The sequence below is a fragment of the Trichomycterus rosablanca genome, chromosome 27 (assembly GCF_030014385.1).
Source record: "Trichomycterus rosablanca isolate fTriRos1 chromosome 27, fTriRos1.hap1, whole genome shotgun sequence".
In the NCBI taxonomy this organism is placed as follows: domain Eukaryota; kingdom Metazoa; phylum Chordata; class Actinopteri; order Siluriformes; family Trichomycteridae; genus Trichomycterus; species Trichomycterus rosablanca.
The window spans coordinates 11736589-11751644 of NC_086014.1; the positions used below are offsets into that span (position 1 = coordinate 11736589).

Genomic DNA, 15056 nt, shown 5'->3' on the forward strand with positions numbered 1-15056 from the left:
AGTTATATACATATACTCTCTCACTCTAATCCTAATGAGGGTCATGGGGGGTGCTGGGGCCTATCCAATCGCTCTATGGGCGCAAGACACACAGGAACACCCTGGACAGGGTGCCAGCACATTGCAGGGAGGACACACAGACACATCTGCAAGCCTTTGGACTGTGAGAGGAAACCGGAGCTCCTGGAGGAAACGCACTCGGACACGGGGAGAACATGCAAACTCCACACAGAAAGGATCCGGACCGCTCCACGTGGAAATCGAACCCAGGACCTTCTTGCTGTGAGGCGGCAGTGCTACCCAATGAGCATATACAGCCTAATTGAACCATTCTAAAAGAAGCTGAAGTGAGTTTTTTTAGCTCATGATCCTGTTGAAGTCCTGACTGATGGTTTGACATTGATCTCCAATGGTAGTAAATCAGCTGCAGAGCATCATACTGTGACCATTACTGCGACCACAGCGGCTATACGTCAGGTGACCTTCAAAAACAAGCCCTATTTATATCAGCAGAGAACTTTTACGCATGGGTGTCCCAGTGAATGTGTTCTGATTCGTACCGTGCCTGCTGGGATTCGTCCCGGCCACCACGCGATAGCTGGCTCCCTCATTCCACCCTCAAAAGTCGTCTCCTTCCCACACAGGAACGGGCCATTACTGCCACCTAGGATCGTCGAGAGAGAACATGTGCACACTTATGTTGGTATGAAGTAATGCATATAGTTCTATGGGTTCTCACTTTTCCCTGGACCAGACATCAGGGCAGCTCCGTTGTCAGATGTAAAGAAGACAAACGTGTTGTTACTGATGCCCAGTTCCACCAGTTGTGCCAAAATCTTCCCCACACTGTAGTCCAGCTCCATCACAGCATCGCCATAACTACAGAGTACAGAATCAGACTTTTAAATACTTTTAAATGCATGAAACCTGAAACTATTATGGAAGGATCTGCTTCTAATTCACACTCCCCTTAGGGGTCGCCACAGCAGATCGTCTGTCAAAACATCCATCTGCCAGCTGGACAGCTCCATCCTTAGTGCCCTTCTTATGATAAAACTCTCATCCCTCCACTGCACATGCCCAATTCTCTGAATACTTATTTTCCGAAATACTGAAGCGGTACAAAAGTAAAGAGATAAGAACTGGATGAGGTTCCTTCAGCACTCGACACACACTTCATTCAGCATTCTGAGCTATTGTCTGCACAGCGAGTTCTGAGTCACCACTAGGAATACTAAACGCTCGCAGAAGCCTCCAGCGGAGCACTCCATTCCCTTCAGCCTTACTGCTGGGCTGCCTAAAATGAACATTTAATTAAACGAGAATTTGCATCGGAAAACCGGGGTGTTGACTTGATTAGGAAATATTTCTTTGGTTCGTCTCCGGCACTTGATGTCATTAAGTTTGAAATTACATTCATGTGATTTATGGTGCGTCTGGGTGGTCTGGGTGGGGGATATCAATTCCTCTCGTGTGTTAAAAAGCAGCGATGGAATATAAATCACTTTACAAATAAAGAAAAGTTTGGGCTCCATACTGGGACTTAAAAGAATTTCATTTCACCCAAAACCATACAGTAGTCACCCTGATCAGGCATGACATGTCGACATGACAATCTATCATACACAATAATGAAATTAATGTAAGAGATTAAAGAGTAATTATACAGAAAGTTATAAATCTACACAAAACTATTCATAGCATTAACGCTCCTGTGGTGCACCAGTAAAACACACCAGCACACCACAGCTGACACAATTTGCAGATCCGGGTACCTATACAGACAATAACTGGCTTGTTTCAAGGGTTAGAATGCCAGAGAGTATCATGATAAGAAGGAGGATAATGGAGATCAATAACTCTCTGTGCACTATACGGATCTTTGTATGAACCTGCCTTGTGCAGGTGAAAAAATAAGACAGACAACTAAAGTGCCTAATTTGAAGGGAGTGAATACTTATGCTAGGCACTGTGACGACAACTGTGATGCCTATTCAATGATGCAACAGTTCCTAATTCTGTAAAGGACTTTCCGCAACGTTTGGTCCATAACTGTAGGGATTTACTTCTATCCAAACACAAAAACATTAGTAAGATCGGGCATTGATGTTGGCTGTTACAACTTGGTTCGGTTAGCAAGGCTGACAAGCTAGAGGGATGAAGTTCTTGATCTTACCGTCCCCGCTGGCTCTGACCCAGAAAATACTTGGAAGCATAGACCGGTGCGTGTGTAGCGTCCGGTGCCCAGTAGAGAAAAAAAGGCTGATGGGCCTTGGCTTGATGAGTGATGAAGTCTAAGCCTTCCTGAAATCAATGAATCAGGAATTGTAATAGCATGAATAACAAAACTGACCAAAACATCATGACCTCTCACGTAGCTATTAATCCCGCTGGCTAATTCCTAACCATTGTACATGTCACGGTGAGGGACGCGGTAATACGCAGTATGCCCTGCTTAACACAACTCTCCTTACTTTATCCAGGCTTGGGACCGGCAGTGAGAGTGCACTGTCAAGTGGACCTCCCAATGGCTAGGCTGCTAGGCCATCCAAACGCTATGGTAGTACTGTGGTAGGGACACCTTGACTGCAGCAGATATGGGCAGGTATAAAGACCCGAGTGACTTCAATAAGGGCTAAAACTTAATGGCCAGATGACTGAATAGAAGAGGTGGCGAGTACCTACCAACAGTGGTCCGAAAACGGACATACCACAGTGTGTTGGTGTGGGATATTGTGCTGAAAACAGCTATCCTTCCTAAACAGCTATCTCAAACACTTAAAGGTTCCAAAAAATGTAGTTCCGTGGATAAGCAGCATGTTTGAAGTTAGAAAGGTGGATTCTTATGCTTGTGGTCATGTCCTGTTTTGCTGCAGCAGGGACTGACGATCTTAAGTGACTAGAATTATGGATTCTCTGACACATGTGAAGAATGCTGTGCTTTCAGAATATAAATAAAAACATGGTAATCACTGGACTTTCAGCACGACACTGATCCCAAGCATATTTACACTCCTTCATGGATCAGTGTACCAGGGACTGGGTATCTTAGATCAATTCCTTATTGAGCGTTTTCCCCTTCTTTTCACCCAACCCAGCCTATATTTCTCTTGTCGCTGCCGGAACCCCTACCCACCCCGATCAAGAACTGGCAACAACTTGAGCGCAGGCACCGATCGCTTCTTTTCACCTGCTAGGTGCAGAGTCTCACAGACTGCAGCATCATTTGCGGAGAGCCACGTACTGCACAGCAGAGGCTGCACTTTTTATATACCAGTGATGAGGAAACCTGTTTCGGCCACTGTCCTTCCCCCTAGACACACAGCCAATTGTTTTAACCTTAACCCTTGGATATAAAGAAAGCTGTGAAGGATCTGGCAGCTTTTAAACATGTGAAATAGGTAAAGATTCAGAGATGTGTCAGAAGCTAGAAAGCACCAACCCGGAGGTGTTACAAAAAGTCATAAAGTGTAAAAAGATGCAGCATTAAAAACTACTTTGAGGGTTAACAAAATGTATATAAAAAACATACTAGATTTTAACCACCAGCACCCACAACATTAGAATAAACTGCAATGCCATGACCCAGTCCCTGTCTTTAGGTAGATTTTCTATTCATAAACATAACATATATATTTTGGTACTGAGAAACATAATGCCAGAGCTCTGAGATTTGGAAAACTTACATGTAAATACATCTGAGTCAGGTTTGATTCTCCAGTTTTCGTATCGATTTTAAACTCCTCATAATACCTGCAAAATACAAGATTTTTAACATCAACCTAGTCGACTAGTCATGAATATCAATGTAGAGACTAATATTTGTATATGTATGTCTAATATAATACATGTGCATGTGTATAACATGTTTAATACCTTGGAAAAACTGAACTGACAAGGTTTGGGTTGGTCACAACATTGGTTAAATGACAATTGGCTTGCAACCTTCTGTGTGAACTACATACAGTAATCAGAATGGTTTCTACACCCTGGGTAGTTCTATCCAAACTCTGACAGCATGTACATTTAGAAATTTAGCGGACACTTTCACCACACATTTGTCACCAAACACAGTGCAAGCAATTAAAATATAGGAACTTTGCTCAAGGGTCCGACAGTGACAACCTGGCAACGGTGAGTTAAACCAGTACCCATCTGATTACTAGTCTAGCACCTTAGCTGCTGAGCTACCACTCGCACTAGACTAAAAGTGTAGAAAAACGACTGACTAATGACTAATTTAGTAAGGAACACAGTGAGAGTCTCTGAAGAGTTCATCTGTGTTTTGATTCCGAGCTTAAGCAAACTGCTGTCTCGTCAGCTTTCATGCTCCGCCTGTTCCAGGTGTCCACAGCATCGATGTAACCCGCCGTCTCCTGGGTGTGAGCATGTTTGCGTGTCGGCTACGCCGCGCTCATTAAGCCGGCTGCTGAGCGCAAAAGCAGCACCCTCGCTAGAAGCAGTGACTCTGGATACACAAGTGGCTGGAATCTAAACCTGGTGTAAACAGAGGCTGCTCAGGAAGGCAGCAGGCAGCAAGGCAGCTCACTAGGTTTTCAGACCCTTTGTGTCCCATACGTTTTAAACGTGATACACACCTTCCTATCATCTGAGAGTTGTTGTAGACAGGGATGTTTGGACGGTCACTTTTCTTATAGGGTCCAAAATGGCAGTTTGGAGAACCGAACCACTGATCAAAGCCATGATTCAGGGGCAGGTGCTGCTCTCTGTGTCCAAGGTGCCTGATTTTGGGAAAAAAACATGTCATTCATCAACCATCTCTACAGATTTCATTTAAAGAAGAGTTAAGATAACATGTACAGTGTAAATATAATCAGAAAGCAGAAGCTTGTGCATTTTCTTTAGCTTGTATTAAGTAAAAATACACAAAATGCAATGTTTACATTTATATATACAGCATTTATCAGACAACTTTACCCAAACTGACTTACAATTGTATCCAATTACAGTGCAAGCAACTGAGGGTTTAGGCTTGAACCAGCAACCTTCTAATTAGTCCACTATTTTAATTGCTGAATTTATTTATTTATTAGGATATTAACGTCATGTTTTACATACAGGACAGGTAGTTACTCGTTACACAAGAGTCAAGTCTTTAATGTCGAACACAGTCATGGACAATTTTGTATCTCTAATTCACCTCACTTGCACGTCTTTTGACTGTGGGAGGAAACCGGAACTCCCAGAGGAAACCCACACAGACACGGGGAGAACATGCAAACTCCACACAGAAATGACCCGAACCGCTCCACCTGTTTTACATTATAATTATCAACGAATATGATGTCTTGAAAAAGGTTGGGACCTTTCATTTAACATTACCTAACAACAGTTTGAGGACTGAAGACACCATACTGGGGCTTTGTTATATTCTACACTAAGCGTACACTCACTAATTTACCCCTATAATCAAAACAGACCCTGTGTTCGGGATTCATGCTGCTACTCTGTATGGTGTAGACATAAAGCTTTATTTGTGAATAGTATATTGTTCTGTTTTGTTGTGGCAATAGCCATCATAGCAGCATGCCCTTTACATACCAAGATTTCTCCAGGTTTCTGGAAACTTTTAATAAATTATGCACTGTAGAGGGAAAAATCCTAATTTATGCGTTGCTTATTTAGTAAACTGGTATTTTGGGCTGATAGTTATTTAGATGGGCTTTTGTAAAGTATGAGGGTTCGAGCTGCTTAGAGTGTGATAACAACAACAAGGGACTTAATGAATCATTCGTAACCACCCGAACTTGTGACAGTCTAAATCTGTATGATCTCAGAAAAGGAACGAAGCAGATGAGCTCACCACTTGCCGACAATCTTGCTGACATAGCCTTGTTTCTTTAGTATCTCTGGTAACAAAATCTCCTCTTCTAAAATTCCTCCCACGATCTCTTGGGGTGTATAAGCTGTGTGAGAGAAACATTCGTTACACAAGAAACACAACACAACTCTAAAAAATTTAACTGTCTGACAGTTCTGCGAGCTCGTACCGTTCCTGGCATGTGCATTGGTGGTGTAGAATCCATTCCGGATTGGAAGGCGACCAGTAAGCAAGGCGGCTCTGGCTGGAGAGTGCAGGTACGAAAGATATTTCAGTTACGTTTAACTAGAAATCATAACACAGAGGCAAATCTATGAAACGTGAAATGCCATCAATTACAGAAGGATCTGAAGCATGAAAGAAACGTATTACCACAGAGACCGGCCTGCCAGCACCGTATGAAGTTTCAACGTCTAATCCAAAGGCAAAAGTTACCTCTGGAGAAATTCCTATTGCTATAAATTCACAAAATCAGTCTGCATTAAGGGAAAAAAGTCATTTTTAAGAAATAAGTCTAGGACTCCAGGACGAAAAGCCAGGAGTGCCGGCCCTGCGTACTGTAATTAGATGACTCTCTTCTTATCTACTACTTGACTGCAATTTTAATAACGGTTTAAATAAAAACAGATTCTCTTATTTTGTCTCTTTGGCATTACGGCAGAGCATAAAATGTCCTCCAGGCACCAACGTCCAGATTACCAATCAGTTAGGGCTTATTTGCTTGAATGGTGCATTAAGGGTTTGTTAAAGTTTCCAAATATTTGCAGAATTCAATACAAGGAGCATAAACCACATTAACATATTCAGTTTCAGTTTGTGCCTCTTGCAGCCTGGAGCTGAACCGACCAAGGACGGTATAAAAGAATGGGCTGTATTTAACTGTATGTAAATCCTCTGACCCACCAGGTCCTTTTACTCCATGAGCCATAATTACCAACCCAGAATAATGATTAAAAATGCCCTCATGACTTTTAAATTTGACATACAAATGTAACATGCAATGTTATGTAATGTTACTTGCATTTTTTGCACACCTCCTGGAACTGCACAAGTTTTTTTAATTTCTGCACCTTACTTGTATTTTTGCACCTTATTTACTTTTTAGGCACCTTATCTGCATTGCCAATTTTACGCTGCTAATGTACAACATGTCACTACCTCATGAACCATTGTACCATCTATTCACCATCATGTACTAACACTTGTCTTTAGTCCTGTCTTCTAATTACTTGTTTAGATTAGGGATAATTAGGAATATCTTTCGTAGTTATTTATTATAGAATTTTTGTATTTATTGTTGTATTTACACTGTTTTTGTCTCGCACTTTTTGTACCGTGTTACACCGTGATCCTAGAGGAACGCTGTTTCGTTTCAATATGTACTTGTATGTAGCTGAAATGACAATAAAACCTCTCTGACTCTGACTCTGACTGAACATCTATGCTTTTGCATTTTAATGATTTCAACAGCTGCATTTCTGTTCTCTGCTGGATCAAACAACGTAATTTCTTCTTACTAAACATATAGCCGGATACTTATTCTGGCCTTTAGCATTTGAGATTATTTTATTCTGTATTAAAAATACAGAAAACTGTAAGATAAGAGAATGCTGTGCAAAAAAGCCCCTTAGCCACTTGTAATCAGAAACAAATTTCAGTCAAACATTGAGGTGTCTATTTGGAGCAGAAGCTTCTTTCGTGCACCAGGACATGGTACAGAACAATCAGCACTTAGTTTCTATCCCTTCACGATCAGGATGATCAACAAAGATGAATAGACACAACGTTTTGGTCTTCAGACATATTACATGATATATAACTTCGCACAAAGTCACTAAACATATCAATAAATGTCCCAAATACAAATAAATGTTGAATGCCTCATATTATTTTGTTCCTTTATTGTAATTACAGTCTTAAAGTCAAATGCGCATAAGAAAATCATGTCTACTAGATTTTAGTAGACATAAAATGGACAGTCAATTGACTGCGGACGGTGTCGCCTATGTTTCAGCAGCTTCTTATTAATGCCAGACTTGTTGTTTTTTTGGTCCTTTGATTACTTTTAAACATCAGGACAAATTTGCTCTTAGCATCCACAACTAAGGATCCGTAACTCAGAAACCATGAGGCAACATCACTTGTTGTACCATCATGTTTCCTAATATGAAAACTCTATCAAATGCAGTCTTTAATCAAATCCAAATTCTGCATACATTCTGTCATAGTAGAAAGTGAAGGAATTATGATATGGAGGTAGCCAAGCTCATCCAGTACAAAAAAAACCAAACATACATGGAGAGCAGAGTGGATTTGCAGTGTAGAAGTTGGGGAACAGCATTCCCTGAGAGGCCATCAAATCCAGGTTTGGTGTTTCCTTAGAGGGGTGACCGAATACGCCCAGGTCACCCCATCCCATCTGACAAATGACAGCAACATTGGAAGAAGCATTAAATTCAACATGAAACTGATTAATATGAAGGTTTTCATTAATTAGGTCATTTTATGCCATAACATTGCATATACACAAGGGGTTCCCAAACAATGTATTGTGTGTGTGGCTATATGTGTATATGGGTATTCTTATTTGTATTTTTCTTTATTTTTATTGTACAGTGCCCTTAAGTGTCATGAATGGGGCTTTCAGGTAATTTTTTTTAATTAAATTATTATTATTATTATTATATGCGTCACCAGGACGTTTATTTGAAGACAGTAAAGTTTATCAGTTAGATTACCTTTGTACTGATAAATAATCAACCTCCCGTTATTTTCTTACACATTTTATTCATAAAAGTTGAGTTTTCCCACATCATAACATTTACCTTATTACATCAGTGGTTCAATTTTCTCAACTTTTTGCCATAAGTGGCTTTATAATGTTAATAATGTTCATTTATAAAGCTGTGAATGTACACAGCCTGTACTACTAATAACAGTCAGATATGACTGTTCCTCTTTAATCAATGTTATGAAAACGTTGTCTTCATGTCATTATTAAGAACATTAATAACTCAGCACAGTTTGATATTTCTTTTATTTGTGATATTTGTACAACCACACTCAGCATCATCTCAGAACCCCCAAGTTTATTTCAGATTTGTGGGAAACACTGCACATCAGCCAAAACTGTTAAATAAGACGAAATAAAACATTGCAGAAGAACAATGTTTACTTGGGGTTTATGCAAATAATCGGAAATACAGCTGGTGCTTTCTCAAACTAACTATGATTTATGACTTACATCATCCATGAGCATTAGGATAATATTTGGAGTTGAAACATTTTGGGTCTCGGTGGTCCAAAAGAAGCAAAACGAGCATAATAAAATAAAAGTAGATTTAAATCTGTGGATCTCCATTGCTCTTGGATACACAAACTATAAACTCTAAGGAAGTGCAGCCGGTAAATCAGGTGAATCAAAGTAATAAATCCTGTTTGCAGCTTATTTGAATGCGAACATATTCTGCAAACCTGTGGCACACGTGTGCTGAATAAATCCACAGAAAACGAGTCGCGTTTTTAAACATGAACAGAAATAAAACGAAATAAAACTTTTCTGCTTTTCCACGTCGTGTCATGTGAGCGTGGCGGTGTCATCACGTGACCATCATGGCGGTGTGTGTAGCTGTAATAGCAAAAGAGGTAACGCGATACTATTGTTTTACTTACGTTTATCGCTCATTTTTAATTATTTTAAGGATATATAGAAGTTTATAAAACTGTTACATTTTACAAGCGTATATGTCAGATATGCTTGTTTCTGGTAAAGACTGTCTACTGTGCTTCGTTTTTCCTGTTAGCGCGTTAGCTAGGGCTGTATTTCAAATCCCCCTTGCACCTTGACTGAGTGCACTACCTAGGGTTAAATGGAGGCGGACTTCCCGCAGCAACTAGTGCACTATATTGGATATGGGTGCTTATTTGGGATTCAGCCGTAGTAAGAAAAACAACGCCTGCTAAACATCAGTGAATCTTCTAGCTTTTATATTAATATTATAATATTTTCACGTTGTATCTAATGTTACTCTGATTTAGTGTAAAATAGAGAATACTCTTTTAGCTTTAATAATTGTACATGGTATTACGTTTGTTTAAATTGTATAAAAAGTACACGTTATCATGCAGGCTAATTTTATTGAACTGTAATTGCACTGTTTTTGTGTTTGGCAGAATTACCCTCTGTACATCCGAAGTGTTCCCACACAGAGTGAGCTCAAGTTCCACTACACAGTGCACACTTCACTGGACGTGGTTGAGGAGAAGATCTCTGCGGTGGGTAAAACCATGGGTGATCAGAGAGAGCTCTACCTTGGACTGCTCTACCCAACAGAGGACTACAAGGTGTATCCTTCTATCAGTGTGGACTACCTTAAAACACAGACAACTTCTGTTAGTTGGCTTGACTGAACACAAACTACAGATGGGTTGAATTATTACTGTATGCAGGTGCTTTATTATAATAGGTGCGTAACAATGAATTAAGGTTTTGTGGCATCTAGCAGTAACTAGGTGAGTATTCTAGCAGTAACTAGGTGAGTATTCTAACAGCCACGGTGGTTCCACTTCCACACATACAGGCGTGTCATTTACTTCATGAGAATCCTGTTGGGTAGGACACGTCACACCAAATTGATACCAAATGAAAAATGCTGTGTTACCTTAACAGATGTTTTAGATATGGCTATGTGACAAACTCCAAAGTTAAATTTGTAATTGTTGTAGATTCGTCAAACACGTCGCTAAGGGACAACGAAATACGAAGTGTAAGTTTTTTTGTAAAGCATGTGTATGTTTTTTTTTTTGTATTTGTTGTATTTTAGTTAGCTAAATGCTGTAAATAACAATCAAACATTCCACAGATGTTCAGAAAACTGCACAACTCCTTCACAGACTTGATGTGTAATCCCTTCTACAACCCCGGTGATCCAATTCAGTCCAAGTAAGATCTGCTGCTGAATATTTCACTAGTTACTGACCAGCACAGGAACATATCGATGATAATTAAAATTCTCAACACTGTGTTCTGTCGTTTCAGGATGTTTGACAGCACGGTGTCGGGGATGATGGTGCAGACCTGCTGAAACCATTCCTTGTTTGTTGTACATACAGTTGTGCATTCGTGTCCTGATTGTGTATTTGTTAATATATGTTGAATGTATCAAATAAAACCAGTCTTCAATTTAAACAAATGCTAAGCAAAATGAAAACACTTCTTTATTTTTTTCTGTATTAAACGATTTACATCATACAAACAAACATAGAAAATTAGAAAAAGGTACTCCGGCCTCCGACTAGTTCATTTTAAAGAAAGTACAATATAAAAAATACAAATAAAACAGTAACAGTTCAACAGTAAATAAATTCAGCATGATTAGACATCATGGAAAACACATGAATAAGCATACAAAAATATATCTACTTAAAATTTGTACCATGATAACCAATGTTCTGATAAAGGCAGGGTTGTACCAACATTAAACAGTTAGCACCCACAAGTGCTTAGAAATGAAAAAGGGAAGAAGGAAAACAAAACTAAAAATGCTCTTTTGGTCAATATGAAATGTACCAGGGCTGATTTCGTCCAGTTCCCCTGAAAGAAGTTTAAACAAGAACTGGTTACGTCGGGCAAATTGATAAATTCATGATTTGTATCATTTGTAAAAGGAATTACACAGTAACCTTGTGGTAATACTGTATAAATATCATTCTCCAAAAGTCTCATATGCATTTGGATGGGCGGGGTGGGGTGAATGTTTTGATGATTTAGCACTGATAAGGACAGTGATGATAATTCATTGACTGCTAGTGCACTAAATTGTAGAATGCTTAATTGCAAAATGCTTAAATCATTATGTAATTATAACAGCCCTAATAATGCTTTGTTTCCTTTTTAAAGTAGTTTGGAAAACTGTTTTATTATTTGAATTACAGTGCAGTTTTCATAAAGCCTACTTTATTATTAATGCATAATGAGTTCATTCATTCATTAGCATTCTACCCTGATTAAAAAGCCTGGAAGATTTATGGTTTAGATTTGTATTGGCTGCTTGCCGAAGCTTTTCTGACAAAGCAGAAACTAGATTTTATCCTCCGTGTAACAGATTAGCCAGTCTATAGTTTAACTGCTTTGGTTTTCATCAAGCGTATGAAGCTACCAAATAAGAAATTGTCTTAAAGTGCAATTTATTTGACACTGGAACCTTTAACCATATAGCTAACACATAGCTATCAAATGTTATAGTAGCTAATAAAAGCAAAAGGTTAAAGTTGTATCTAATAGCAAAATAAAAAAATAAAAAAAACAATTGTTTGGCTCAGTAGTAGTTTGTAGTCGAAGGGGTTCGTCAAATAGCTTGTATGTTTTTTTTTTTTGTTTGTGTTGATTTCAGTCTACAATATAAAAGCGTAGCCCTCAGCTTCTTGTAGCCCGGCGGGTCCAAATTTAAGCCATTTTCATCATTAAAATCTAAAACAAAGCTGTACTGACCTGATTAAGCCACGGAATCGACCCTGGGAGCCGTTCTGAAAGCGGGAACCACGGAAACCTCGACCTCTGTGCCGCCCTCCTCGTACAAACCCCCTGTCTGTAGAGCTGATACCTGGCATGTTGGTGCGTTTGGGTAAAACCTGAAGTATGAAAAGCACAGGGCGAGTACGTCGTGTAATTGCATTATCAAATAAATAAATCTGTATGGTCTTATTGTGATATGCATCTTATTTTGGAACATGTAAAGCTGTCAGTCACCATTTACCTTAATGATGCGTCCTCTGAACATGGTTTCATCCAGCGCCATGGCGGTCCTCACCGACTCTCGATCTGTGAACTCTATGTACGCAAACCTGAAAACAAAGATGCGCAGTGATAGACACAAAACTTAAGTGTGTCCAGAAAGCTGGTACAGATAAAGCGGTTCTGTCCTCACCCTTTCGGATGGCCGGTGAATTTATCGCACAGAATGGTGACCCTGTTAACATGGCCGCATCCGTTAAAGTGGATCTCCAGCTCGTCTGCTGTCGTCCCATAGTCCACCTGTTAAAAACATCAGTGTGCGGTTAAGTGTTCGGCAAGCTGTAGTCAAGTTCAGATTGAAATAAGCTACTGATGGCAAAACGTTTGACGGGTGCAGACACAGCCAGAAAGACAGAAATTATTGGATGTCAAGAAGTGGAGAGCACAGCTGCATTGTTTTTAAAAGTGAGGCTCTGAGACAGCTGCAAAATTAACAACCACACCCCAGTACAGGCATATTAAGAGCAGAAGTAAGCAAATCCAACATTCACAAAACTCTAGAATTTTACCGAACTTTATTTTTAATCCGTTTACTATAGAACTACACATTAAAAAATACAAAATGCCTTACATTCCCCACATAGACAGATCTGGCGTCGGCATCTATTCTCTCGTCATGCGTCATAGTGTAGAAAAGTCCTACAGACAAGTCAGACAAACATCAGTGACTGCACAGAAACAACTGTACTTACATCACATGCAAGTCAGATCTGATCCCTACTGACTGGAATTAAGGACAAATAAATTTCTACATGAACAAAACGTTAATAATTCAGAAATAAAAAGGCTACAGTTGCCTGAGCTTACCAGCTTGTATCGGATTGTATGAAAATGTCCTCTCTGAACTGTACTGTGCCTCTCTCAGCTTCTCCTCCTCTTCCTCCATCTCCAATACCCGCGCCTTGATCGCCTCTAGCTCCTGCAGGGCAAAGGGTAAAAAAAAAAACACAGCATCATCTTACACTGAACAGACTTTATTTAAGGACACCTCCAGTCTTTTCAGTCTCCAACCATCTCTGTGGCACACGAATGATCAGCACAGGCAATGACCGATACATGTTACTGAACTTTTCTGCACCCTAATTCCACATAATCAAAACTTAAGTCGTATTAGGGGATTTGTTGCGACGGTCATAAACACTAGTGTTGGACAAACCATTATTTTATGTATTTTTAATGACGTTTTGGAAAGAGGTGCACTAAAATACAGCATTTATAAAAATTTCATAGCATATCCAATCATCATTTCCATTTGACAGTGACATTGCACTTACAATTCTGGTCAAATGAATGCCCCATGAGTCAAACCCATTGACCGAATCACAACATGAGATGCTGATGGTTTAATAAATGGGTTTTACTGGGATTTTAAATAAAGTCTTATTGTAAAATTGTACGTCGTGGGTAAATAACCGTTTCCACCTCACTCCAACTAGTTGTAAATCTCAGTAATGAAACCTGTCTGTCTTCAGTTGGTTTTCATGACTTAAAGCACAAAGCTTCTAAATGTGGCTTTTAAATTTAAAACAATTTTGACTCTACACAATGTTAAACATAAATGTTGATACTTACCAAGGATACAAAAAGCATTTGAAGGAATCCATGCCAGGAACAAGTTAGTGTACCATTTTTGTTATATTAAATTAGCATTAATAATAAACTGATTATTTATTAAGAACACTGAATGAATTAACAACAGGCATAAAAAGTTACCACAACAGTGTTCCGTACATAAGGGAGAACACTGTTGCATATTTTTATTAGGTAGATAAGATGAACCTAAAAAAAAACCTTTAACTTTGTTTTATAAAAGTAATTATTTAAAACTTGAAGGACCATGTTAAACTGTACGGAACACCGTGACATTTGTGACTCCACCAAGCACCTATTTGTGGCTTAAACAGCAATATATAGTTAAAACAAGTCTAATATTTCTCTTAAACACCCGATAATAAATGACTATCACTTTACACAACTTTATATCCAAAATAAACTATATGAATTATATCTCACCTGCTCCTCAGAGTTCAGAGTTTCTGTAATATCCGCCATTTTGGATAACAAACCTTCTGTCATTCCACCCTCACTACTGACTCATTTATTGGCGAGCTGACTAATTAAAGCTAAAATTGATCCTTTTATTACCCAAATTATCAAATATTTTACCAAATTATGACTTTATAAGAACAATGTATGAAGCTTGACACGAGAACAAACCCCCTCTTCTAATCAAAGCGGGAAACGTTAGAATGAAAGGTCACATCCTAAACCGCTTCCTAATCCCTCAATAGGTGCCACAGGTCGTCATTATGTTATACCTACACCTAGTGAACCAGATCTTTTAGTACCGTATTATGTATGTGATTTGGGACACAGCCGGACGGGGGCGGTGACTTTAATTAAGTCTCAGCTGCACCTTCA

At 39.2% G+C, this 15056-nt stretch overlaps 3 protein-coding genes across 7 annotated transcripts in view; 1 reads left to right on the forward strand and 2 right to left on the reverse strand.

Annotated features, from left to right (window-relative positions):
* Positions 1-10113, reverse strand: part of galns (galactosamine (N-acetyl)-6-sulfatase) — a 29762-nt gene extending 19649 nt beyond the window's left edge. Inside the window, exons 1-9 of one of the 3 annotated variants that reach the window (XR_010007720.1) lie at positions 9087-9394; positions 8138-8261; positions 6012-6086; positions 5825-5927; positions 4599-4742; positions 3687-3753; positions 2177-2304; positions 740-879; positions 561-664 (exon numbers count right to left, since the gene is read on the reverse strand). Coding sequence is in view for 2 of the 3 variants with exons in the window: in XM_062989371.1 (XP_062845441.1) it covers positions 561-664; positions 740-879; positions 2177-2304; positions 3687-3753; positions 4599-4742; positions 5825-5927; positions 6012-6086; positions 8138-8261; positions 9087-9203 (1002 nt within the window). In the remaining variant the exon portion in view is untranslated. Of the gene's footprint in view, positions 1-560; positions 665-739; positions 880-2176; positions 2305-3686; positions 3754-4598; positions 4743-5824; positions 5928-6011; positions 6087-8137; positions 8262-9086; positions 9395-10021 lie in introns of those variants that run through there. The other 2 variants (XM_062989372.1, XM_062989371.1) reach the window with 2 other exon arrangements.
* trappc2l (trafficking protein particle complex subunit 2L) lies at positions 9420-11034 on the forward strand. The gene is made up of 5 exons (XM_062989377.1): positions 9420-9487; positions 10016-10188; positions 10521-10608; positions 10705-10784; positions 10881-11034. The coding sequence occupies exons 1-5, from the start codon at positions 9455-9457 to the stop codon at positions 10924-10926; spliced, it is 420 nt and encodes a 139-aa protein (XP_062845447.1). The 5' UTR covers positions 9420-9454; the 3' UTR covers positions 10927-11034.
* On the reverse strand, positions 9960-14843 carry pabpn1l (PABPN1 like, cytoplasmic). Of its 3 annotated transcripts, none has more exons than XM_062989374.1 (7): positions 14649-14843; positions 13443-13554; positions 13207-13274; positions 12769-12875; positions 12598-12685; positions 12333-12472; positions 9960-10209 (listed from the first exon to the last, which is right to left on the reverse strand). In XM_062989374.1, the coding sequence occupies exons 1-7, from the start codon at positions 14709-14711 to the stop codon at positions 10200-10202; spliced, it is 588 nt and encodes a 195-aa protein (XP_062845444.1). In that variant the 5' UTR covers positions 14712-14843; the 3' UTR covers positions 9960-10199. The 3 variants fall into 3 exon arrangements, with proteins under 3 accessions (XP_062845444.1, XP_062845445.1, XP_062845443.1); XM_062989375.1 differs by having other exon boundaries at positions 9960-10213; XM_062989373.1 differs by lacking the exon at positions 9960-10209 and adding an exon at positions 11093-11435.
* Between the last annotated feature and the right edge of the window lie 213 nt (positions 14844-15056).